At 36.4% G+C, this 27,511-nt stretch overlaps 2 protein-coding genes across 6 annotated transcripts in view; one reads left to right on the top strand and one right to left on the bottom strand.

Annotated features, from left to right (window-relative positions):
- Positions 1-27,511, top strand: part of PKIB (cAMP-dependent protein kinase inhibitor beta) — a 131,188-nt gene that overhangs the window by 10,044 nt on the left and 93,633 nt on the right. For 2 of the 5 annotated variants that reach the window (XM_037843641.1, XM_037843642.1), the window contains exons 1-2: positions 8,035-8,151; positions 26,750-26,849. The gene's annotated coding sequence lies outside the window, so the exon portion shown is untranslated. Of the gene's footprint in view, positions 1-8,034; positions 8,152-8,873; positions 8,971-26,749; positions 26,850-27,511 lie in introns of those variants that run through there. The other 3 variants (XM_037843644.1, XM_037843646.1, XM_037843645.1) reach the window with 2 other exon arrangements.
- On the bottom strand, positions 13,410-16,066 carry LOC119539827 (cyclin-G1). The gene is made up of 2 exons (XM_037843640.1): positions 14,977-16,066; positions 13,410-14,166 (listed from the first exon to the last, which is right to left on the bottom strand). The coding sequence occupies exon 1, from the start codon at positions 15,865-15,867 to the stop codon at positions 14,980-14,982; it is 888 nt and encodes a 295-aa protein (XP_037699568.1). The 5' UTR covers positions 15,868-16,066; the 3' UTR covers positions 13,410-14,166; positions 14,977-14,979.

The following is a 27,511-nucleotide window of genomic DNA, read 5'->3' as shown; positions in this document are numbered from 1 at the left end:
ATCCAGAGCTCAGATTATTTTATAAGGAGCCAGTTTCTTTCTACCTCTTGGCTCTGCTCTCCTTCAACATGGCTTCATTCTCAGGCTCTGCTTGATGCCAGAATGGCTATCAATGACTTCAGGCCTAACTTCTCAAGTTTAAATTCAAAGGGAAAAAAAAGTGAGTCTATTCAGTAAGTAGCTTTGGCCCAAATCCTAGGATGGACCAACTTGTATCAAAGTCTCATTTAAAAATTTTTTTTGTTTTTATTAAAGAAGTTGTAGATTTACAGAAAAATCATGCAGAAAATAGAGTTCCCATATGTCCACCCCCATGATTAATATTTTGCATTAGTAAGGTAGCTTTGTTACAATTGATGAGAGTATTATTATAATTCTGCTATGAACTTTAGTAGATAGTTTACATTAGGGTTCATTGTTTATGTTGTACAGTCATGTGGTGTTGTTTTAAATTTTTTTATTCTAGCAACATAGATACCACCTAAACTTTCCCCCTTTAACCACATTCAGATATGTAATTCATTGGTGTTAATTACATTCACCATGTTGTGCTACCATCACCACCATCTCTTACCAAAACTTTTCAAATGTCCATTCTTGAAGCAATCATTGTGGTTCATAAAATGTAATAAGCCTGCTGAGCAGGTTTGAGTCATGCACCCCTTCTGAATCAATCACTTAACTAGGGGCATTTGGAGCTCCGATTTGCTAGATCTGTGTCTCATCCTCATTGCTGGAAATAACTGAACCACATTGGGTGAGAGCAGGGGAGGGAAGGCTCCTCAGAGACCAAAAGGATGTTGGGCAGGCCAATTATTTACTATCCTCCAAACTGGTGGCAAACAGGTTAAAAAGAAAAAAAGAAGAATAAACAGGCTCTGATTAAACCTGTAGGGCTGTCTTATAAGTAAAACCTAGTAAAACCTGTGAATATTATCAATGTATAGGGTTTTATGATGTTTATTTTATTTTTTTTTTCTTAACTGTATTATTAATTTGACTTTAATCTTATATTGTCTTTTTTTTTTTTTTTTTCCAAATATGTAGGATTAGAATTTATCTACTGGTCATTTATTTATTTATTTATTTATTTTTTATCTTCATTTTATTGAGATATATTCATATACCACGCAGTCATACAAAACAAATCGTACTTTCGATTGTTTATAGTACCATTACATAGTTGTACATTCATCACCTAAATCAATCCCTGACACCTTCATTAGCACACACACAAAAATAACAAGAATAATAATTAGAGTGAAAAAGAGCAATTGAAGTAAAAAAGAACACTGGGTACCTTTGTCTGTTTGTTTCCTTGCCCTATTTTTCTACGCATCCATCCATAAACTAGACAAAGTGGAGTGTGGTCCTTATGGCTTTCCCAATCCCATCGTCACCCCTCATAAGCTACATTTTTATACAACTGTCTTCGAGATTCATGAGTTCTGGGTTGTAGTTTGATAGTTTCAGGTATCCACCACCAGCTACCCCAATTCTTTAGAACCTAAAAAGGGTTGTCTAAAGTGTGCATAAGAGTGCCCACCAGAGTGACCTCTCGGTTCCTTTTGGAATCTCTCTGCCACTGAAGCTTATTTCATTTCCTTTCACATCCCCCTTTTGGTCAAGAAGATGTTCTCCGTCCCACGATGCCGGGTCTACATTCCTCCCCAGGAGTCATATTCCACGTTGCCAGGGAGATTCACTCCCCTGGGTGTCTGATCCCACGTAGGGGGCAGGGCAATGATTTCACCTTTCAAGTTGGCTTAGCTAGAGAGAGAGGGCCACATCTGAGCAACAAAGAGGCATTCGGGAGGAGGCTCTTAGGCACAACCATAGGGAGGCCTAGCCTCTCCTTTGCAGCAACCGTCTTCCCAAGGGTAAAACTTATGGTAGAGGGCTCAGCCCATCAAACCACTAGTCCCCTATGTCTGTGGTCACGTTAGCAACCATGGAGGTGGGGTAGGCGAATACCCCTGCATTCTCCACAGGCTCCTCAAGGGGGCACTACATCTTTTTTTTTTCCTTGTTTTTCTTTTTTTTTTTTTTTAACTTTCCCTTCTTTTTTAAATCAACTGTATGAAAAAAAAGTTAAAAAGAAAACAAACATACAATAAAAGAACATTTCAAAGAGACCATAACAAGGGACTAAGAAAAAGACAACTAACCTAAGATAACTGCTTAACTTCCAACATGTTCCTACTTTACCCCAAGAAAGTTACCTAATATAGCAACATTTCTGTGAACTTGTTCCTACTATATCCATCAGAAATTAACAGACCATAGTCATTCCTGGGCATCCCCAGAACGTTAAATAGCTTATCTGTTCTTCTTGGATTATTGTTCCCCCTTCCTTAATTGCTCTCTATTGCTAGTTCCCCTACACTCTACATTATAAACCATTTGTTTTACATTTTTCAAAGTTCACATTAGTGGTAGCATATAATATTTCTCTTTTTGTGCCTGGCTTATTTCGCTCAGCATTATGTCTTCAGGGTTCATCCATGTTGTCATATGTTTCACAAGATCGTTCCTTCTTACTGCCGCGTAGTATTCCATCGTGTGTATATACCACATTTTATTTATCCACTCATCTGTTGAAGGACATTTGGGTTGTTTCCATCTCTTGGCAATTGTGAATAATGCTGCTATGAACATTGGCGTGCAGATATCTGTTCGTGTCACTGCTTTCCGATCTTCCGGGTATATACCGAGAAGTGCAATCGCTGGATCGAATGGTAACTCTATATCTAGTTTTCTAAGGAACTGCCAGACTGACTTCCAGAGTGGCTGAACCATTATACAGTCCCACCAACAATGAATAAGAGTTCCAATTTCTCCACATCCCCTCCAGCATTTGTAGTTTCCTGTTTGTTTAATGGCAGCCATTCTAACTGGTGTTAGATGGTATCTCATTGTGGTCTTAATTTGCATCTCTCTAATAGCTAGTGAAGCTGAACATTTTTCCATGTGTTTCTTGGCCATTTGTATTTCCTCTTCAGAGAACTGTTATGATGTTTATTTTTGCTCAACAGCTCTATTTTTAATACCTGGTTTCTTTTCTTGATTGCATTTTTGATAGTTGAAGTTGCAAAATAAATGAGTTTTGTATAAATAAATATTGTTTTATATAATCCTCTCTAGCATCATTAATAGATTATTTTTTACAAACTCTGCCTCTTCAAATAATATTTTGAAGAGAAATAATAAATAAGAAAGGAGAGAAATTTTTCTCTTTACATAATTATTTTTGCAGCTAATGTTAAAGAAAAGATATTGACAGATGAATTGGGAGATAATAGGATAATCACTACACTAGAAATAAAAAAGCTTTATTGTTAGGGCCAACTCAACTTTTAAGTAGTCATGTGACCTTGGAGAAGTCTTTAATCACATGAAGTTTTAGTTCTTTGTCAACATGATTACACCAATATGAGTCATATGACCTCACGTTATGAATACATCGAAAAAGGTACCTTATTTATTCTAAACAGAGTCTGTAATTCCATATTTTAACACTGTATGTGCCCATTCATTTTCAGGTTCCTGTCTAATGGTAGTTAATAGATGCCCTTTGTTTAAATTTGTAATGAACCCTGGAACTTAGTACATGCATCACTGATATAAATAGTTTAACTCAATTTATGCAAACAGATATCTATTAAAAAAACAAACAAACAAACAAACAAACAAACAAAAAACACCTTCCTGAGTGCAAGGTACTTGTTTTTAGTGATGTGGTACATACAGGAATGAGTGAGAATCTGTCCTTTTTACAAGAAGCTTAGAATTCCACGTTTGGGAGAGGTGAGAGAAGAAAACACACAGTTGTCCTACAAGGCAGGTGGTGTTAGATTCCATGAAAGAACTAAATCTTCCTGTAGGGTTTCAAAGAAGAGAAAGATGAAAATGAGACTAGTCAGAAAGTCTTTAGGGAAGATGGAATAAGAAGGATAGTCTTTGAAGAGACTGATGGAATTTCAATGAGTGGGCAGAACATACCTGAGAGAATGGCATGAACAAAAATACGGTTACTGATAAGAATAAGGCAGAGTTGTGTAGACGTTTGGGGACTGGGAGGAGATAGAGGTAGTGTAGTAAGATAGGTTGAGGCTGTAGTGGAGAGTCTTAAATACCAGGATGAAGAGTTTGGATTTAAATTTTTAGCTAATGACCATCCTAGAAAGTTTTTGAGTAGGGAGCCATATAATCAGTGTAGGACTTTATGGCAAAAATTATTTTGACAGGTTGTTTATATGCAGATAAATCCCGGAGTCATATACATGTTTTTAAAGAAACAAGATAGAGAATATGGTAATAGCATCTATTAAAAAAAAATGCTAGAAGATTTTGGCTTACCGCTGATTCAATATGAGTTGATAATATCAAGTTGTTCAGCAAAGCTAGCATATTTTTTAAGCTGTATTAATAGTAGTAGATTATCCAGAAGGTTCAATTCTGTTCTGACCAGGTCAAATTGTTCTGGATGTTCTAGTCCTACAAATCTGTTTTCTCTCTCTCATTCTCTCTCTCTCTCTCCCTCTCTCCCTCCCTCCTTCCCTCTCTCTCTCTCTCTCTTTCTCTCTCTCTCTATATATATATATCTCATAAACAATTGCATCCATCCATGCCATCCATCTATCCATCCACAATTCTGAGTTATTGCAAAAGTGATGATGGCAGGAATAGTCATAAAATGGAGAGACTGGTAGGGAAGTGTAGCATTACATGATGTACAAAAAAAAAAAAAGGAAAGAAGAGAAAGAAACAAGCACAGGCTTTGGCATTTGATCTGGACTTAAATCTCAGTTCTGCTACGTATTAACATTATTTGGGCAAGTTATTTTTTGCAGCATCAAAATTTTTTTTTTTGTAACATAAAGATGGCACTATTTGCTTGCAATTTGATTGTGATTGTTAATGATTACCAAGTGCCCAGCACATTTCCTGGCACCTAATACACCTCTCTGTTATCTGTGGCAATTATTTTTATTTGAAGGACCATCTTACATATATTGGTGTTTAGACTGATCCTGTGGCGTATCAGCAGAAGATTTAGGGCTGATACTGGATATGGAGAGAGAAAGACTTACCTCAAAAAAAAAAAAAAAGAGATGTTAAAAAAGTTTAAGTTAAAACAAAAAGTAATGGCTTGCCTAAGTGGAGGTAGCACTCTGAGCACAGTGTGGTTTGTGGTGGGCTAGAGCCAAGGCTCTATCTTAGACATGAGTGAAGAAATCTGCCCCTCAACACAATTTAGGAAGGATTTATCAAAAGAAGACTTCTCACCCTTCTTTAGCAAACAATTGCCAGAAATCTACAGGCATAGAAAAGTGTTCCATAGAAAGCACAAAGTTTCTCTGAAATTTCATATTCATCTTATGAGTTTATATAAATTTTGCATTCTACTTTATAGTGTGTCAATTGTGTTTTGTTGTATAAATAGGATATATACCATCAAGTAAAATTGCCTACCTGCACAAAATGTATCATGCAATTTTCAAGTACTGTCTGGTATAGTCAAATATCCCCAAAGGTATAAATTTTCTAATTGAAGAAGCACAAACTTAGCAGTAAATGGAACTCACAAGTTCATAATATTTTAAGAATTCTCTCTCAGTTTCTTGACACAAATAGGCTAACAATTCAGATTTCCATTGATTAGAATTTGTGTTGCTTGGTTTGACTTAGGCAATCATATTGCTGCTAATATAAAAATATTTAGCAATATGGTTGCATAAACATGCATATGAAATTAAGAAGTTACAGAAAAAAGTGTCAATAGAAGGAAAGCTAGAGGATAAAACATGTATAACATAGCAAAACCTATAGTGGATGATGACTGTGGTTAATTGTACAAATAGAAGAAAGTTCTTACATGAACTAGAACAGTTGTACATCACTGTTACAAGGTGTTAACGATAGGGTGGTGTTTTGGTTTGCTAAAGCTGCCAAAATGCAATACACCAGAAATGGACTGGCTTTTACAATGGGGGTTTATTAGTTCACAGATTTACAGTTCTAAGGCCATGAAAATGTCCTAATTAAGGAATCAACAAGACGATACCTTCTCTGAAGAAAGGCCAATGGCATCTGTGGTTTTTCTGTCACATGGGAAGTTATATGGCCAAGTCTAATGGTCCTCTCCTGGATTTACCTTCTGGTTTCTGTGGCTTTCTCCAAAATGTCTCTGGGCTTCTGTTTTAGCTTCTCCTGGGGGCAAACTCTGGATTACATATCTTAGCTTCTCTGAGTGCTCTTTCTCTGTGCGCTCTCTAAAAGTACTCCAGTAGAGGATTAAGACCCACCTTGAATGGGTGGGGTCACAACTCTATGGAAACAATCTAATCAAAAGTTCTTACCCAACAATAGGTCTGACTCCGCAAGAGTGGATTGAAAGAATGTAGTCTTTTAAGGAGTACATAACAGATCCAAACCAGCACAGATGGTATATGGAAAAAATTACAATTAATGCAAACTAAGGACTGTAGTTAACAATGATGTTGTAATATTCTCTCATCAGTTGTAACAAAGGCACTATACTAAAGCTAAGTGTCATAATAGGACGATATAAGGGATTTTTTTTTCAGAAAAACAAGTATGTTCTCGTATTGATTGTGGTGGTGAATGCATAACTATGTGATTATACCAAGAGTGATTGATTGTACACTTTGGATAGATTGTATGGTGTGTGAATGAAGCTGCTTATTAAAAAGACTATTTTTTAAAAAAGAAGTTACAGAGAAAACATAAAAGCATTGCTATATTTGAAAATGGAGTGAGCAGCATCATAATATTACACGTGGCTGCTGCATTTGGGAGCTTTTGTGTGTTGTTTTCTCATGTTCCTCTTTATTTTTTCAATCAGTGCTTTAAGAGAGGCATATTTTGTGTTATTTTGTGAGTTGTTATTTATGAGGCTTTAAAATTAGAACTACTTTTTCTTGCTTCTTCTTTAGCCCTAAATTAATGTGTTTTGTTTTCTAGTCTCTTCCCCACTTCATTACACCAAAGATTCCTCCATAAATTACGTAAACAGTGTATTATCATCCCCAAAACTAGATCTGAACCAGCTTTTGGTGATTTGGTTACTTGGTGATCAGCTCCCTTCAGTTTCATGTTATTATGATTACAATAGAAGGGGCATGGGCAGTCTGATTATTTTAGCCATATTACTAGATCCATTGGATCACTGCAGGGGTACCTGCTTGTTTGCCCTACAATGATTCATTACAGTTCAGGGGTGAAGACCAATTCAGAAGGCAGGAGACAGATAATTTGTTTTATTTTTTGGTTAATTACCTTATTACCCATTCCTGATATAATGGGTCACTGGCCTCTTGGGAGATTAAGATCTTAAAAATGGAAAGATGTCCAGTCCTCATGTATTTTGCAGTTTTGCCTTAAGAGTACTGTTTTCTAATCACTAATGAATTTATTGTATAAACACCTCCTAAATACTAAGGACTATGCCTGGCACTGATGAAGCCTGATTGAAGAGAACAAGATCCTAGACCTTGAAGAACACTCAGTTAATTTTGGGCAGGAAACCAACTGGAAAACATTGTGACTAAAGCTGCAGCTACAGTAAGAATAAAGTATAAAGAAACTCAGATGTGCTTATGAGTCATTCCAAAACCAGGGACGGTTTCTCACAAAGGTGACTTTCTTGCTAGATCTTGAAAGAGCCAATCGTTTGTCAGGCAAAGGGAAAAGAAACTTAAAAGTGTCCAATGTGTTTAGGGAATTATATTCAATTCAATATAGTGGTGTGAAGTCTATGGGGCAGCAGCAGGAGATGTGGCTGGGAAGTTAGACGGGAAATGAATTCTGAAGTGCCTTGCAACCATTAAAGTTTCGGAATTAGGGAAGTAATGGGACCCTATTGTACTGTGGTATATTGGCTGCAAGCCCTTGTGTCTAGGAGCACAAAGGAAGTAAGAACAAATATGGGCAAGGCTGGACTCATATTTCGACATGTGGTTAAGTCCTTAGCTTGGTTGACTGGGTGGTTGCTGTTGTCTTAAGAGGTGGGTCAGAGATGGGTGGAAACACGTGACTCTTTAACTTATATTTTTCTTAGTTTGAGTTAAGGGTCTGGGACTCAGGAGCCCTTGAGACTTGAAGATGTAAACGTGGGTTTAGCTCTAGGTAAGAATTGAAGACCTTTCTTTGAAATTTTTATACTGAATGAATTATGTGTTGAAACATTTTAGGAACAGGTTTGCCGTAAGAGTAATGTGATTTAACTCTTTATGTTTTCCTCCAATTTTTTGACTGTTAGCAGAAAACATCTAAATGGCAAAATTCTTTGAAATTCTGAAAGTTATATTTTGCAGGTCATTTAAAAAGGAAACAGATCCTTTATCTGTGGGTTCTTTTTAACTACTTAGACTTTTCTTTCTACAAATTTTGGTACTGATAGGTTTTTTAATATTTTCATATTTTAAATTTTATAACTACTTAGGCTTTACTTTCCCTACAGAGTTCGGCTCTGATGCTTAGCTTTTCTCTCAGCTTCTGGAATTATCCAAAGATAGGGTTAAAATGTAAGGTTATATCCAAGGCTGCTCCTTTAGCGTAGGAACTAGCTCTCCTCTGATTTTTATTTAGAGACAGCTGGAGAGTATTCGGGAAATGCGTGTACAGTATAGCGTATGTAACTGGTCACTCAGACCCCTGCCCTCCTGCTAACCTGAAGCCCTGGAGAGGCAGCGAGCCGGGAGCGCGCTGGGAACCCCTAGTCGGACTCGGAGGGTTCCCTGCAATCCCGGCAGGGCGGTCATAAGGGGCTGTTGCTAGGCAACCAGGGAGGAGGGGGGAGGAGGGGGTAGGAGGGGCGAGGAGAGGGCTCCGTGGTGGCGCTGTGGCCCCACGGAGTTCTCCGGCAGTGGGGGCCTGTCCTCAGGGTGAGGCAGTGGACGCTGGCAGAGAGCCAAGCCTCCCTCCGAGCCGCAGGAGTTGTTAGCTGTAAGTATGTGACGTGATAATCAAAGAAGATGATTTATGTCCTTATGCAAGTGATTTATGGAATTATTGATGTACATTTAATTAAACATGGACTTGGGCAAGGCAGGTGGCTGTGGCAGCTAGAGTTCGCATTTCAAATACCTTGATTCTCATTTCTTTCTCTTTCAAGGCAGAGTGGCAAGGTGAGTTTTGTGTTGAAAGATGATAATTTTTTCCTTATGTGGTAGGGAATATGCAGTGATTTTTTGGGTAACTTTCTCTATTTACATTATTTAGCCAAAGCAAATATTTACACTGGAGAAAAACCAGCAAGCTAACCTTCTCTGCTCTGGTTCAGTGAGCCTGGATGGCAAATTGTTTGCCTCATTATCAGTGAAAGAACTTGGCACTGGTATTTGAGATAGTGTCTTGAGTTTTCTTCCTGAATAGAAAAGTCAGAAAATAACAATTCACTAGGATTGCATCTTATTTTACTTCCAATATTTAATACAGGACATAAATGACTCTTCACAAGAGTGGATAAAATGTTGACACTGATCAGGTCTCATCAGAAGGCTGAGTTCTGCTTTTAGGATCAGAGTTGCCCCTGTTGACCAATTCAGTTCTTCCAGATTTAGGCACATATTTAAAAGGCCAAGATGTAGCTCTTTCAATATCTTATAATAATACACAATGTGAAGTAGAGGAAGGTGCAACCGTCAGATTTGAGAAATAATTAACACTGGCTAGCTGGAAAGAAGTGATATAAACCTTCCTTATGTCCCTCCCTCCCTCCCACTACCTTTTTACCTGGTACTTCTGGCCTTGAGCTGTAACTGTTTGCCTAATGATCCAAAGAGTTCAGGAGGGAGGGTTTTGTTCTGGATTCCAAGCGGAAGCCCCTATGTTGGTATTTATTGGAGTCTGTAATTTCTTTAGGACCTATATTCTCTTTTAAAAAATACTTAAAAACTCCTCCCAAGCCTTGCACACAAGTGTTTCTTTTACATTCACACACATACACACACACACACACACACACACACACAACTAATGGGTCTAAGGCTATTTAATCTGAATGCTACTGAGATATAAATAGAAATAGAACAATTAAACCTTTTTCTAAGATTCCTTATTTAAACGTTTTAACTTTTCAAAGTGATCTTTTTGCTTTTATTATATCATTTTTTTTATCATATGTATCATTGGCAAGAACATTCTTTTTATCTTTATTATGTGTGAGTATTAATAAAACTGAAACTTATTAAGCACTGTATGACTTAAATTCAGTATGGCATTTAGACTTCTCAACAGCCCTATGTAACAGTTACTATTATTGTGAATCATTTACATATGGGGAACTTAGGCCAGCCCAGAAATTTTAAGCAACTTGGCCAAGTATACATAGGAAGGATTTATAATCAGAAAGTCTGTCTTCAGAGTCTATGGTTTTGATTATTACAATATGTAAGTACCATATTATTTTATGAGAGCCACTCAGTTGATAGTCACAACAAACTGATTTTTAAATTATGGTGATGTAATGAGAGTGCAGATTACAACATCTTTTAGGTAACTAGGTTTGCTTGTTTTATACTTTGGGCCTTTCCAATCAAGTTTTTTTTAATATCCATCCAAATTCTGTGAACATGAAAAATGAATTCAGAAGTCATTTGGCACTTCCAGGTTGTTTTTCTTTGGTATGAAATGTGAAAGTATATTTTGTCATGAAGGAAGGGGAAAAGGTTAAAAAAAAAAGTTTGTGAACTGCTTTTGAACCAATTATCCAGCTTTTCATTTGATTAATATATCGTAGAGCTGTGAGATAAGAAGCAAAATAATAAGCATTAAGGAACCACCATTTAATCATAAGAAAAAAAGTCTATAGGGGAATAGTTATATATAAAAAAGCCACAATGGCCCAAGAATATTGTGAGGTAACATGGTATATGGTGAATCAGTTGCAGAGCTTAGTCAAACAGAGCTGAGTTTGAATCCTGACTTTGTGACTTATTAGCTGTGTGACCTTAGGAATGTATCTCGCCACCTCTTAAGCTTTGAAAAAGGTCCACAGTGTGGTAGATTAATTGTGATGATTACTTGGTGGAAAATGAAAATGTTAAGTGTCAAGCAAGGTTCATTACTCTGAACAGGTGTTTAATAAATTTTAAAATCCCTTTATCTCCTCTCCCTTCCAATGGCAACAAGAAAAATATAAAAAGAGTATTGTTCTGGTGATCCAAAGGGTCAAGGAAGATTCACAGTGGGATTACTGGGTCAAAGTTTGTCAACATTTTTAAGACTCTGCATCTTCTTTGCCAAATTGTTATGTAAAAGCAGTTGTACAATGCAATCATTACATTTTTAAGTGGGAAACCTGATTTTATTTTGCCTATCACAAAGGTTTATGGTATTGATTTGAATCTAAGAAGACAATTAGTTTGGTAGTTCAACTATTTGTATTAAGTGATTTCTGAAACATGAAAATATATGATTCTTTGTCATTTCCATCAGTTCTTAATTTATCAGCTACTGAAGTGTTAGTATTTGCACTAAAATTTCAGATAAATCAGAGGTATGACTCCAGATACAATTTTGACTAATTTGTGCATATTTCTTAACAACTAGTCTAACTAACCTCCTCAGAAGCAGAGTCTTTGTTTCCTCCATGGTGTTTACCATGTGGAAGAAAATTAGTGCTGTTTGCTGAATGTATGAATGGAGCTAAAAGGTTATTTGCAACTTTTTGTGCATACAATAGCTTTTGAAAATGTAACAATTGCCAAAGATTTGGTTAATAGGTTGTTTTGAAACTGTCATAGTTGTAGAAATCAAGAAGAAAATAGGAGAGAATAGGTTAAGGGTCAACCAGGGGGAAACTTAAGAATAAGGAAAATTGAAGAGAATAGTGTTAATTTTGTTGTAACCACTTACCAATGAATACTCTTGGGTTTTCCATATTTTTGAAAAGGTATAAATCCATCCCATCAGAACTAGATGGAGCAAGTGTGTAAAACACATTTGCAAATCTTCCTTGTGTTAAAGTTATGATATTACTTTTCCTCATGCAAGTGAAGATACATGAGTTTTTTCATTTAATAAACACTTATTGAGAACCTACAGTATATCATGCTAAGCTCTGGAGTTAGAAGAATAGCATTGCTGTTCAAGATGTTGATAGGCTGCTGGGAAGACTGTCACACTTATTCATAGTACTAAATAGACCATAAGTGCTTTGGAGAATTGTGAACAGAGTGATTTAGGGACAGGAATTATGATCAATACCAAACTGGAGGGATTCCAAAAGCATTGCAGAAGACACGAGGCATGAATTGGATCTTAAAGGATGACGTAGAGCCTGCTAGTGAGAGCAAAGGGAGATGTGCATTCTAGGCAGATAAAGCAGCTATTTTTTATGTGCCTTATTTGTGCTGTTTTTTGGCATTTGTTGCTAGCCCCATGTGGGCCAAACCAGCATTTGTTATCACATTTTGTATGAGTTCTCATGGGTAGGAGGCACTCAATAAATATTGGTTGTTTGAATGTATGAATGAATTAATGAACAACTCCCAAATCCTTCTTAATATAGGAAAATGACATTCAAGTGAAAAAAAACATATTCTCCATTGAGTGTTGGTTTTCTTTACCCAATGTACTTTTGCAATTCAAAGGAAAATTTAAACTCTGCAATGTTTTAAACATTCATTTCAGCAGATTAAAAATATATAATTGTGGCATTTATTCCTAGTCCTATGCTTTTCTCTTTCTGTATTTGATATCTCAATTGGCTTGTTTAGATGCATGAGTTCAAATATAATCCTTTTTAGAGCTCAAATATACTGCTTTATAAGTAATTCCCTTGTTTACTTCCCTGGATCTGATCAGTTGATTGTATTTACTATTTTTTTTTTTTTTTTTTTTTTTTTTTTTTTTTCCATTTCAGTAATTTTATTGAAAGGTATATTGTTTAGTACCAGACACAATGGTAGTTTGTTAGGTTGTCTCTGCCAACTCAAAATTAACACTGATGTATTCAAAATGAAATGTATCACTCATTTGGGAAAACTGAATAGTTATCCACAAACATAGTTTACAAAAGTTAGGTATAACTTTTTAGGCATTACTGTAGTTCTTTGGTTTATTTTTCAGTATATATCCATAACATGATGTCAAAAGTAAATCTGAATTGGAACAGCTATTCTAGTTGGACCCAGGCTACACATTTGCACTGACTGACTGTTACAATGGCAACTTTAATACTGCCGACCTTACCTTCACTGATTACATGGAAAATCCTGAACATTACCTATTTTGAGGGATCTCCTTAAGACTTTGTTTTGGCACAGTATGGGCATTACTCAAAGTGTACTCTCTTCCTTTTAAACTAATCTAAATTAAAGAATGGCAATTTTATATAAGTAGTCCTTGTTGAAAACCTCTAGAGTGTTAATTTAGCCTCCACTTGCTTTGGTGGGGTAAAGCAAGTAATTTTTTTTTTGTTACAAGAGTAATAATTTATTTTGTTACAAGAGAAGCTGACTTTCTCGATGGGATTAGACTGAGGCAATAGATTCTATATAAAAATTTTTATCATGGATATAAACATCACCTGTGTTCTAGAAAAAATATTAACAATAACTTAATGAATATGCCAAGCTTACCAGGACTGTATTTTTTGCTTTATATAAAATGCCTTTAAATTTAAATGTAATTGCCATGTAGTAATAAATCCACATCTATGGAATATCCATCACTTGGCATTGTGAGTACCAAGAAATCATTTATACTGCCTAGAATAGTACTCTGTTATGCCTGAAAAGTGCATGTGAAAGTTGGTTTTGATATACACCTCACAATTTAAAAAACACACTTAAAATGAGACTTAAGTAGGTTACCAATTTCAGTACCATCTAAATACATATATTGATCCAATATAGAAATTTGGATCAATGTTAGAAATGAAGATTCACAGTTTATCTTCCCAGGCTTGTATGTATGCTGTTAGCTGATTTGTAGGCTTCATAGATGAATTCAAATCTAAACAATTCTGTAGCATAATATTAAGCAGGCAGTTTTCCCAAGTCTGAGAACATCAATGTTAATCTAGTTGTGATATTTCAAGACTTCACAGCTTAAATCTGTTATAACACTAATGAATCCATAGCTCAGGGTAGTGGAAAAAGGCTTCAGAGAGGAGATATTGTTGCTGTAATAATCCTATATAAATAAACAAAAACCAAGTTACCAAAAATCTGCCAAACATAAATATTACTAGCTACTGCTAAAATGAACTATTCAGATCTCAGTTTCATAATTATGTCACATGTAGACATATTAAAAATGGTACACTTGGTTTTGAGTAGAAAAAGATAAGTCACCACTGTAAGTTAAGTAATTTAGATGACAAGGATGAATATCATGTATGCAGGGGTCTGGACATTCTTTATGATTATAACTACTTTACAGTTAGTTCAATGGCTGTAGCAATAGTATGCAACTTTGGTGTTGAGACACACTAGCAGTTTCCAAATATTTAATATGGAGACCATCTGCCATATTCAAGTTCATACTGATTTTGCTAATAAGCTAATAGCTTCAAATTAGTTCATCTATGTTTCAGACTTTTGGTCCTGTTGCCCAACTCAGGCTTGTGTTAACTTCAAATGACATATACTGTGAACCAGAGCTTGGGTCTACATATAGCAAACTATTATGCAATTAAAAACTTCTATTCTAATGCTACTTTTAACATTCAGATTATTAAGAAGGATTTTTCTAAGCTGATATTTAATAAAAATGATTAGTGTACATATCAGAGGTTGGATAATTATTTACTCTTAGTGTGGTGTACCCTGTATGTAGTAAATGCCTTCAAATATTAATTATTAGATGAGTTGTTATTTTTCCCTTTGCTCCAACTCCATTTTGTTTATTTTGAAAACAATAATTTAGATTTTAATTCTTCAATTGTGGAAAAAAATTATAATCCATATAGAGATATGGAGAATAACTATGAACCAAATTTACCAATTAAGGAACCGTTTCAGGAATTGTTGGAAGGTGGGTGATTCTGTAGTAACTATGTTTCAGTTGCCGTGCAGTACGCCCAGAAACAATCCATTTCAACTTCTGAACATTTGGTTTGGAACACTTGTTTGATGAATATTCAGTTAAACACTTGGATACAAGCTCTTGCCAGAAGATCAAATCTCTGCCATTTATCTTGGAATGTTTCTGAAGGCATTCTACTCCTTCTGTTAACTCTACATACTTCTGTGCTTGGATCTCCAATGCAATGATAGACAATGCTAACACAGAAGGCTTTGCTTTAGAAAATATGATCCTGCAGTGGCATGCCTTAAGTTGAGCTTCTAGTCTTTCAAAATTAAGGCTGTTTTTCCTTCCACATGGCATGTTCTCTTGAATGAGTGAATAATAGAGTTGCAGAAATTGAAAGGCAGTAGTAGCTCTGACTTTCCAACACACCTTTTCCAGTACAATCTTTTCCATTCTCATCAAGTCTGAAACTGTGAACCTATACTGGCTTATACGGATCAAGTCAGTTGCCAATGGGACATTTCTTTCCTCTTCAATTGATTTTACAGCCAAATAAAAGCAGCTCAGTCCAACACACCCAATGTGCTTAGGCTGTACCTTCATTTTGGACAGGAATCTGTCCAGTAAATTCACAGCTAGAGAAAATGTCTCTGTATCGAAGCCAAAGAACTGAGTTAAACTAAGAAGGTCTTTTACTTCAAAGTCCCTTAGCCTTGCAGTCATTCTGAGGCCATTATCGTGTGCAGACTCAATTAATCTCAAGCCGCAGACCTTTGGCTGACATCTAGACTCCTGTTCCAAAAGGGCATTCAGCTGGTGTAGCAGTTTCTGAGCGTCAGTTGTTGTCAGGACCTCTATCATCTTGATCGCGATAGCGGCTCCTCAGCAATCACCCTCCCCGGGCCTGCTCGCACCTCACCCCACGGTATCAGATCCGAGAGGCCTACGAACTGTGGGGACTCGTGGGCAAGAGGGGAGAGGCCCGGGGAGGGGCAGCGTCCTGGGCTGAGGTCTCCGCAGCGCCGCTGAGAGGAGCCTACCCTCTCCCCGGCTCAGCTCGGAGCAGAAGAAGCTGTATTTACTATTATTCTTTTTCCTTTTACCTATAGGAAAGCACTTCTTGGTTGAACTGCTTTCGCTGGTAACTGAATATCCTAATTTGAATTCACTACATTCCATTCCATTCTCCTTGCCTTATTCCTTTTCTGTCTGCTGTTTTCAAATAAGAAATCCTGATGTATATTTGGCTCTTTTCACCCTTTCACCAAAGTCACAATCAAGTCTTGGTATTTATTCTTTTGATATCTTTCTTCCTTGTCAGCCTTGAGTCACAAATTACAACACATTGCTTATTATCCCAAGTGGTCTTCATTCATTTTCCTTTGGTCTTGCCGTCTTCCAACACCCTAAAATATTATCATATTATCATAATGATGGTCACTCACTGGTCAAGAGACTACAGCTTCTATTTTATAAAATATTATTTTTTATTAGAAAAGAACATGCGTTTATTTTAGGAAATAAGAAAGAAAATAAATAAGATAAGAAAACAGAATAAATAAGTAAAATCACAAGAGCAGATTTGGGAAGATGGCAGAGTAGGAATCTCCAGGAATCAATCCCTCAACCAAAACAACTATTGAACTGGCTGGAATTATCTGAATGAACCACTTTGAAACTCTCGAGTCTAGGGAAACACTGTGCAGCATCCAAAGAGGCACAGGAGAAAGCAGCTGGTAAATTGTGATAAACGCTGGTGAGTTTCACCCTCCCTGCAGTGGCTACCATCTCCCTTTCCCCAGACTCTCATCTCTTCCAGGTTTCATTGCTTTCAGTTTCTTGCTTCCATGGCTTTCTCTCTATCTGAATTTCATTGTCTTAAAAAGGACTTCTGTAAGAGGATTAAGACCCATCCTGAATGAGGTGGGTCACACCTTAACTGAAGTAGCCTCATCAAAAGATACTACTTACAATAAATTTGCCCCAGAGGAATGGATTAACTTTAAGAACATGCTTTTCTGGACTACATACAGTTTCAAACCACCACAAACACCATCAAACACACCAATATACATGTTATGGGAGTCTCAGAAGGAGAAGAAAAAGAGAAAGTGACAGAACGAATATTCAAAGAAATAGTGTCAGAAACATTCCCAAATTTAATAAAACACATAAATATGCAAATTCAAGAAGCCCAATGAACTCTAAACACGATAAACTCAAAGAAAAACACATAGTAATAAAATTTTCTGATGTTGAGGACAAAGAGATTTCTGAAAACTGCAAGAGAAAACCAGTGAGTTGTGTTTGAGGAAATCCCAATAAGATTAAGTTCCAATTTCTCATCAGAAACCAGGGAGGCAAGAAGGCAGTGGCACAAAATAAAGTGCTGAAAGAAAACAGTTGCTACCCAAGAATTGTATTCCCAAGCAATTTCAAAATTGAGGGTGAGATTAAGACATTCCTAGCTAAAAAAAAAAGTAGGGAGTTCATTACCACTAGATCCGCTCTACAAACAATACTAAAGGGAGTTCTTCAGACTGAAAGGAAAGGACACTAGACAGCAGATCAAAGTGGCATAAGGAAATAAAGATATGGTAAAGGAAACCAGATGGGTAATTATAAATGCCAGTACTATTGTACTGCAGTTTTGGTATTTAACTCCATTACTCACTTCTTATAAGTGCTAAATGCAAATGCATAATAAATAATGAAAACTCTAGGGTGTTGGACATACAATGCACTAAGATATAATTTGTAACAAGCAAAAAAAAAAAAAAGTAGGCTATATCAACGACGATGGCGTTGGGCGTCTGTGGGGTGCACGGGCCGCTTCTGAGGCTCTGGCCCTTTCCTTGGGGAATGAAGCCCGTGGTGGGTGTCGGTCCCGGCCTCGACGCCCATCTCCCATGGAACCGGCACTCTGCCTGGCTTCCAACCCCACACGCTGCCTGCAGGTCGGTTCTCGATAGACTAGGGGGAGGACGCTGCAGCTCATGAAGGGCATTCATAGTCGGGCACAGCCGATCATACTAGTCACGGGTTTAACATGGATGTGCTGGTTTCACTTCTGAGGCAAGAAAATGCAAAAGACATTTATATGATCAAATTTCCTCTGGAGATGAAATATATAGATTACTTTTTGATTGGAGGAGGAACCTCCACCTGACATTTACACTCCATGGCCTCCTCCATTGTAAAAATGTACAAATACCTGAAAACTATAAGTGAGCCTTATGTTAAGATTGAAGACAAGGACGCTGATGACTGGCTTTGTGTGGACTTTGGCAGGGTGGTGATTCTTCGAGAAACCAGAGAAACCTATGAATTAGAGAAATTATGGACCCTGCATTCTTATGATGACCAGTTAGCTCAGATACCACCTGAGACATTGCCTGAAGACTTCATTCTTGGAATAGAAGACAACACCTTATCCCTGACTCCTGTGAAGTTCAAGTGTGAATAAATGATGTGATCTGCTTTGGTCATTTTAGATTTGGATTGAGCAACTTCTCCGATAATATAGATGCTACACCCCACCTGGTTGGTCAGCTAGTTGTTGACACAGGCCTTGTCTGCCTCATGGGCACTCAAGCTGACACCTGGAGATTGTGGCTAAATGAGCTAATACTAGCAACTAAAATCGTGTGTTCATCCCAAAACTTTAATATATTGTCTCTATTCCTAGCAATCCCAGCAGGATTTCCTGGAGTTCTACACCAGTACCTCATTGGTAGCAATAGAGGGCAGTAATAAATATCAAAATTGTAAGACATGGCTTCTCAGCTCTCCTGGAATATTCCGGATGATAAAAGAAAGCAAAAACATAGACAAGTTGTCAAGTCTTATGCATCCTAAAAGTCATTCAAATCTGCCATACTGTTGAAAGACATGCATGTTTGTGGGCAGTATTGAGGGGGAGGTGCTTAATGTAAAACTTTAGAAAAGCAAAGTATTAGGAAAACACCTTGAACCTATAGTTCTTACTTTCTATACAACAGTATCACCAAGGTTCATATTAAGTACCATAAAATGGAGAAGTAAACAATTTTCCAGTAGATAGTGGTGCTTATCTAAAGATTGACAGTGTATTGTAAGATCGAAATTTCCGTGTGCTGTCTTGACGTCTCTGAATCTCACAGGGCCCCAAATACATAACCATGAGTTTCCCTGCTCTCACTGGGTACAACCCTCTCCCCACCCTTTGCCCCACATCTTGCAGCAAAGGCTCCTCAGCAGGCTAGTTCCCTTACCTGCTGGAACAGCTGCTCTCACTTGGTCTTCGACCTCATGGTTTCACCTCCCTGCCTGTCAGTACAGTTATTCAAACAAGCTAAAGCCATCCTTTCAGTGGAACCTGGGGTCACTTCATTCTCTTATTACTACAGAGCTTGCCTCCCACAACCTGCTGGTTCACTCCACTCCCAAGTAAAACTACATGACACCCTGCGTTGTGTACAAGGTCCTCATCCTCCCCTGGGCTGTGAGTGTATGTGATAATAAACTGCTGCCAATCTCCAAAAAAAAAAAAAAAAACCCAACCAAACAAACTATATATATATATGTATATGGATAGAACATTTAGACAGAAGATCAGTAGGGAAATAGAAGACTTGAATGGTTCAGCTCTAAACCAGCTGGATCTAACACACATATATAGAACACTTTAGCCAACAGCAGCAGAATGAACATTCTTCTCTGGTGTGCATGGATCATTCTCTAGGATATACCATATTTTAAGTCCCAAAGCAACTCTTAATAAATTCAAAAATACTGAAAAATATCTTCTCCAACCACAATGGAATGAAACTAGAAATCAGTAACAGAGAGAAATGGCAAATTCACAAATATGTAGAAATTAAATAACGTACTCAAATACCCAATTGGTCAAAGAAGAAATCACAAGGGGAATTAGGAAATATCTTGAGGTAAATGAAAATGAAAATGCAACATAACAAAACTTAATGGGATGCCATAAAGGCAGTGCTGAGAGTGAAATTTATAGCTCTAAATGCTTAAGAATAAAGATCTCAGATCAGAGACCCAACTTCAGAACTGTGTGGTGTGCAAAAAGTAGAGCAAACTAAACCCTAAATGAGCAGAAGGAAGGAAATAACAGATTAGAGCAGAGATAAAAGAAATAGAGAATTAAAAACAATAATCAAATCAACAAAGCTAAAAGTTGGTTCTCTGAAAGATCAGTAAAGTTTACATATCTTTAGTTAGACTTACACAAAGAGAGGACACAACTAAAATCAGAAATAAAAGGGGACACTGCAACTGACCCCAAGAAATAAAAAGGACTGTAAATGATGCCATGAAAAACTATGCCAACAAATTAGATAACCTAGATAAAATGGACAAATTACTAGAAACACACAAACTCCTACACTGACTTAAGAAGAAATAGAAGATTTCAACAAACCTATAATTAGTAAAGAGATTGAATCAGTAATCAAAAATCTCCCAACAAAGAAAAACCCAGGACCAGATGGCTTCACAGGTGAATTTTACCAAACATTACAAAAAGAATGAATACCAATCCAGCTCATACTCTCCCCCTAAAATTGAAGAGAAGTGAACATGCCCCAACTTATTCTCTGCAGGCAACATCACCCACATACCAAAGCCAGATAAAGTTACCACAAGAAAAGAAAATTACAAATATTTTTATGAATATACTTGCAAAAATCCTCAAAAAAATTCTAGCAAACCAATTCCAATAGCACATTAAAAGCATTAAACACGATGATCATTTATCCAAGGTATGCAAGGTGGTTTAACATAAGAAAATTAATTAATGCAACACCATATTAACTGAAGAAAGGAAAAATACTACATGATCTTGTCAATTGAAGTAAAAAAAGGCATTTGACAAAATTCAGCAGTCCTTCTTGATAAAAATGCTTAGAAAACTAGGAAGAGAAGCAAACTTCCTCAACACAATAAAAGGCATGTATGAAAAACATAGCTAACTTCATGCTCAGTGGTGAAAGACTGAAAGTTTTCCCTTTAAGATCAATAACAAGGCAAAGATGCCCATTGTCACACTAGTATTCATCATTGTACTGGAAGTTCTAGCTATAGCAATTAAGCAAGAAAAGAAATAAAAAGCATCCAAATTGGAAAGGAAGATGTAAAACTTTCACTATTTGCAGTTGATGTGACAATACTGAAAAATCCACAACAAAGCTACTAGAACTAATAAACAAATTCAGCAAAGTGGTGGGGTAAAAGATTAAAATGTAAAAATTAATAGTGTTTCTGTACACTAATAATCTGAAGAAGAAATAAGAAAAATTCCATTTACAATAGCAGCTAGAAAAATTATATATTAGGAATAAATCTAACCAAGGATATAAAGGACGGGTACACAGAAAACTACAAAACATTGCTAAAAGAAATCAAAGAAGATCTAAATAAATGGAAGGATATTCCATGTTCGTGAATTAGAAGAGTAAATATCATTAAGATGTCAGTTCTACCCAAAGTAATTTACAGATTCAACATAATCCCCCCCCAAATTCCAACAGCAATATTTGCAGAAATGAAAAAGCCAGTCATTAAATTTATATTGAAGGATAAGGGGTCCTGAATAGCCAAAGCAATCTTGGAAAAGAAGAATGAAGTTGGAAAAGACTCAAGCTTCCTGACATTAAAACTTATTACAAAGTCACAGTAATCAAAACAGCATGGTACTGGCACAAGAACAGACATACAGACCAGTGGGATTGAATGGAGAACTCAGAAATCAACCTTCACATTTATGGCCCGCTGATTTTTGACAAGTTGGCAAAGAACACTTAATTGAGAAGGAATAGTTTCTTCAACAAATGGTGCTGGGAAAACTGGATTTCCATTTGACTAAAAAAGAAGAGGACCACTACTTCACACCATATACAAAAATCAATTCAGAATGGTTTAAAGACCTAAATATAAGTACCAGTACTATAAAACTCCTAGAAGAAAACATAGGGATGCATCTTCAAGACACTGTGTTAGGCAATGGTTTTTTAGATTTTGCACCCAAAGCACAAGCAACAAAAGAAAAAATAAATTGGTCCTCATCAAAATTAAAAACTTTTGTTCCTCAAAGAACTTTATCATGAAAGTAAAATGAGAACCTACACAATGGGAGAAAATATTTGGAAACCACATATCTGATAAAGGATTAATATCCAGAATATATTGTCATTTGAGAGAACTATTTGTTAATATTTTGTCATGTGTGGGATTAACATATGCTTTTAAAAAACAAAATTGTGATTATGTCATATATAGTGTATATCTAGCTCTTTCATTTAACATTTTATAAATAATACCCTTTGTCCTATCATTAAATATTCTTTAAGATTTCTCAAGTTGCTAAATAGCACAGAATTTGAGGAATATTACTTGTAGTTTGAATACCTCCAATTGGCTTTCCAGCTGTGTGATCTGGGGCAAGTTACTGCATATTTCTGAGCTTAGGTTTTGTCATCCTTAAAATGGAGATCCTAAGAGTTGTAGTAAAGGTTTAATGATGATAATGTATGCAATAATGCCTAGCATATTGTAAGACAAATGTTAGCTCTCAAATTTTCATGTTTCTAATGGCTAGATACTATTTTTTCCTGTGAATACACTGTACATCTCCAATTAGACTTGCCCACATCTCCAATTAGACTTGTCATTGCTTACCAATTCAATGTTAACCTGATTTGTCTGCCTTTCAGCTTTCCTTATAATCTGGCTGACCTGATTAATGACACTTTTCACAGTTTAAATTTTCTCCTCTTGGTGACTAATTTCTTTACAGTTCCCTTGCACATTATGCTTATTCTCACTTCAGCTGCCTTACTTGAGGCTATCTAGAGTTGTTGATTATGCATCCAAGAAAGTCTTGGAGATTCTGACATTTGCCTGCAGCTGTGCACAGAAGTGTGCTCACTGGAACGATCCCTGCAAGGCATGAGGAGAGCTGGATTGGGCAGAGAGAAAAGCTGATGCTTGGAGTCAGCTCAAACAGAGGCACAGGCCACTCTTTATACCCTGTGTTGACCAGTTATTGGATGTGAGCTCTTTGGGACTGAGTGAAGTTCTTGGAGAAGGGCATACCTGAGGGCCACAAACACTCCTATCAGTTGGGGAAATGAGTGGCTCAGTTTTGAAGGGGGCATCAGGTGACACACCACGGCATCCATTACATCTGCCTCCCAACATTCTCCCTTTTCCTTTGCATCTGAATAAACCCTTCCACAGAGAGCCGTATTCTAGTGTATGTCGTGGTTGAGATATTAGGTAAGATACATGCAAATTGCATTAAAAGGATGAGTGCTACAGGAGCCAACTGGAAGGATGCCCAATGAGCTAAGCTAGAACAATTTGAGAACCAAAATAAACTAGTATTGAATTATACCTTGTGGTGCATACACACAATGGAATATTATTTGGCTGTAAGAAAAAATGAAGTTATGATACATGCTGCAGTATGGTAGAACCTGGAAAACATTATGCTCACTGAAAGAAGGAAGACACATAAGGACAAAAATTGTATATCACTTACAAATATTCAGAGAGAGAAAACAAATGAGAGGTTACCAGGGGAGGGGAAGGAGGGAAGGTGGAGTATTTGTAAAAATAAAAATTAAAAAAATAAAATGAAAACATATAAATTGTTAGGGTCATCAAAAATAAGGAAAGACTGATAAACTGCTGCTGCCAGGAGACATGGTGACTAAATGTAATGTGATATCCTGGATGGGAACCTGCAACACCAAAAGGACATTGGATAAGAACTAAGGAAATCTTGATGTGTGGACTTCAGTTAATAACTGAAAAATGTATCATACTAATGTAACATGTTAAAAGAACTAGATGTGGAATATATAGGAACTTTCTGTACTATCTTTGCAATTTTTCTCTAAATCTAAAACTGTTCTAAAATAAAAGGCTTATATTAAAAGGGAGTAATATTATTAAAATTACCATTTTTATTCCATTTAAGTCAGTACTACACTGATGTGCTCTATCTTTTCCTTTTTAGTTTATGATCTCTGGTATTCTGCTTGAGTGTTATGTTCTAACAGAGGTAAAAAGAGTAGGAAAATTTTGGTTGTCCAAAAGCCCATATCAAAATTGCCTGAAAACTGGCAGGATAGAAAGCTCATGAGAGATCAAGGGGTTGATGAAACAGGGCCTGGCAGCATTTTTGTTTTCTTTTAGTCTAAAATAAAACCTTGCTATAGCTCAGGTTACTGTGTTAATTTATATATGAAGTAGTATTGGGGTTGATACTTTTAGAAGAAAAACAAAGAAAATCATCCTATGATACACACTCCACAGTCTTCAACTAAAAACCTCCTACATGGTCGTACAGAACTTATATTGCTATTAACAATTGCCCTAGAGACACATTTCCTAATAGAAAGTGTCCAGTGCTATTTGGAGTTATTAGCTGGGCTTCAAGGAGATTGCTTTAATATTTGTGCAACAAACTATAGGTGGGTTATTTTCTTTAAAGCAGGTTCAGTCTATTAAGATTTATTCCTGTTTTGAACTTTCTCTTTTAGATTCAGTATGTCCTTGAAGTCCGCTGATATGTTACAGTATGATTCTCTTGTGTGCTTTCTCTTTGGAGGCCAAAACGAAACTGTTTAGAACATCACATTCCCAAAAGGAAGCTGTAAGACTTAGCAGTGGGATCACAGCTACCTTTCTGGGTCTGAATCATCTAGTGTTAAACACAATACGTACCGTTTTTGCTTTTGCAGTTCCTCAGGGAGAGTAATAACAGTACTGTACATTCAGTATTTTATTGTGTGTGATCTTCCTGGATTTGCAAAGTAACCTGGAGAAATAGGCAGGCTAAATATTATCATCCCCATTTGATGGTCAAGGCTCTCATTTGCCCACAAGAAAGGAAATGGCTTCTCAAAGTTGACAACTGATAAACCGATGAGTTGGAACTAGAACTAAGTTCAGTGATTCTGCCTTTATATATAGTGCCCTTAGGACTTTCTTTGACTGCTTCACTTGTTAGCTGTAAGAAAATATGAGAAACAGAGTGTAGTATAATTAAATTATTTGAAAACTAATTTAAAAGCGTGGCTAGCATAATGCTCTTGGTATTTGGGAGAAAAGATATTTTATTTCTGAATCATAGTGAAATATTTCCACCACATGTAATTCTTGTGCTTTATAAAAATTAAGACATCAGTTATTGTACTGAAGTAAGGTTGGATTGGAAGGACAGTGTTCATAGTGTAGTATAATTAAGTTATTTGAAAACTAATTTAAAAGCGTGGCTAGCATAATGCTCTTGGTATTTGGGAGAAAAGATATTTTATTTCTGAATCATAGTGAAATATTTCCACCACATGTAATTCTTGTGCTTTATAAAAATTAAGACATCAGTTATTGTACTGAAGTAAGGTTGGATTGGAAGGACAGTGTTCCCAAACCAGGGAAACTAATGAGAGATGTAACGTGTCTAAGAACTCTTGGACCTGATACAGGTGTAGGTGTGGAGGTCGAACCAGATGGTGACTGTGGGAATGGGGTTGGCAGGAGAGAGAGCTGAGGCACATTCTGGGCCTGGAATAGACAAAATTGGTGATTGATTAGAAAGGAAGAATGGAGAGAAAAAGACAGTACTGATCCCTAATACATGCTATAAAACCGGACCCTCTTTTGCTTGAATAACAGTAGTAGCTGAGCAAGACAGAGCATATAAATATGGGGATATTGACATTATTGGCTGCACAATTAGGTGAAAAAGGATCAGATGATCTCTGTAAAAGAAAGAAACATACCTCTCTCATCTAGGACAACTAAGCATTTACTATATGTCTGTTCAAATACACAGACTGCCCAGTTGAAAGGGGGCCTGGTTGACCCAGTGAACCATTGTAACCACTTCTTTCAGAAGTATGTATGTATATGTGTGTTGTATATATATACATATATATACATACACAGAGAGAGAGAGAGAGATGAAAATAGCTAAGTTGTTTTCTGTATTATTAGATTTATAATGGGAGCTTTTGTTATATAAAGACCTAACAGGATGTGAGCAGGAAAAACATACACATTAGTCTGTGGTATTCATAGCAAATTTCCAGGTTCCTTCTAAATGCTGAGGCATTACATGTGGGCTGGATTTTATTGGGTTAATTTTCTTTTCCAGATTTCTGATCACTGTATCATGTGGTTGAGGAAAGCAATGTCTTTGCTGCTTGGCATTGGAATTAAGAGATGAAATGCAGGGATATAATTGCTTTTTAACTCACATGTTTGAGAAATATGTCACCCAGCAAGTGAATCTATTGTCAATGAAAATTTGAAGAAAATTTAAAGAGAAATACATATCTTGCTATATTGTTAGTTTTACTGCTTATTAAGAATGTCTGCTCATGTTTCACAATTTTAGAGAACATAAGAAAGATTGCTCAAAATACAATTAACAGGCTTGCATGGTGAACAAAATAATAAAAAGAAATCCAGTCCTCATTTATAAGGGAGTATTGTGCTGCTGATTTAAGGAAATTTGCAGTGCTCCTGCTTTATATCAAAGAAGTCCCAAAAGAAAAATAAATGGTCAGAAGGGAAAAAACAACAATGAGCATTGCTTTTTAAATTGTGTGGCATTTGGTCATTAAATTAGATGTGCTTGCCCAGAGAACCATGTGTTCTTTTCTGTGAGATAAGGAACTGAAGATGTTTATCTTAATAAATTTTTTTTCCCTCCTTCTATTTCCTTCAGAGGTCATGGTATACTGAAAAGGCACTCGAACAAGAGAAATCTGGTGGAAGCTTGAAACCATCAAGTTATTGAGGCCACACAAGGGACAAAAAAGACAGAGGTAGGTACACTTTTGTGTTACTGATTCTGGTATTGAGGATGTGCCTGAAATTGTCTTTGCTGGTATAAAAACCAGAGAACAGCAAAGAAAAGGTATGGTGGGAGGTCTTCAATATAAGAAAACAAATCAATATACTTCAATCCAAGCTTGACAGAATCAATTGTTAATTTCAAGTTAATAGCAAATAATCGGCACCAAGAGATCCATGTATCCATTGTATGTCTGTGTCTGCCAGGGACCAGAGATTAGTAGAGAGTCTGAGCTTGGGAATGTTTCCTTGCACAGCTGTGCTTATTTAAATTGTTCTCAGTAGAGGTAGATAGCTTACCAGGATATGTTTTAAATGTATAGCCTTTAAAACAGAAGAGAAACTCATAGTATTACCAATTAGATCTTATAAACCTGCTACTCTCCTCAGAGAGTACAAATGTATGGAAGTATAGGTTTTAAATCAATACATATGAATAAATATTCTTGATGACATTGAGTGGTAGAAATAAACTTCAAATTAATACTCTTGTGTGAAATAAACAGGCTTCTGTAGTCTTGTATTAATATACATATATAAAAATATATAGAGAGATGTATTTTCCTCCCAAAGCACTCACCATTTATATAGGTTAATACAAGTATATTTAGGATTCTATATATACTCATAATCA

This window comes from Choloepus didactylus, chromosome 7, assembly GCF_015220235.1.
Source record: "Choloepus didactylus isolate mChoDid1 chromosome 7, mChoDid1.pri, whole genome shotgun sequence".
Classification (NCBI taxonomy): Eukaryota; Metazoa; Chordata; class Mammalia; order Pilosa; family Megalonychidae; genus Choloepus; species Choloepus didactylus.
Note: the sequence above shows the minus strand (reverse complement) of the source record. Positions and strands in the feature narration are given on the sequence as shown.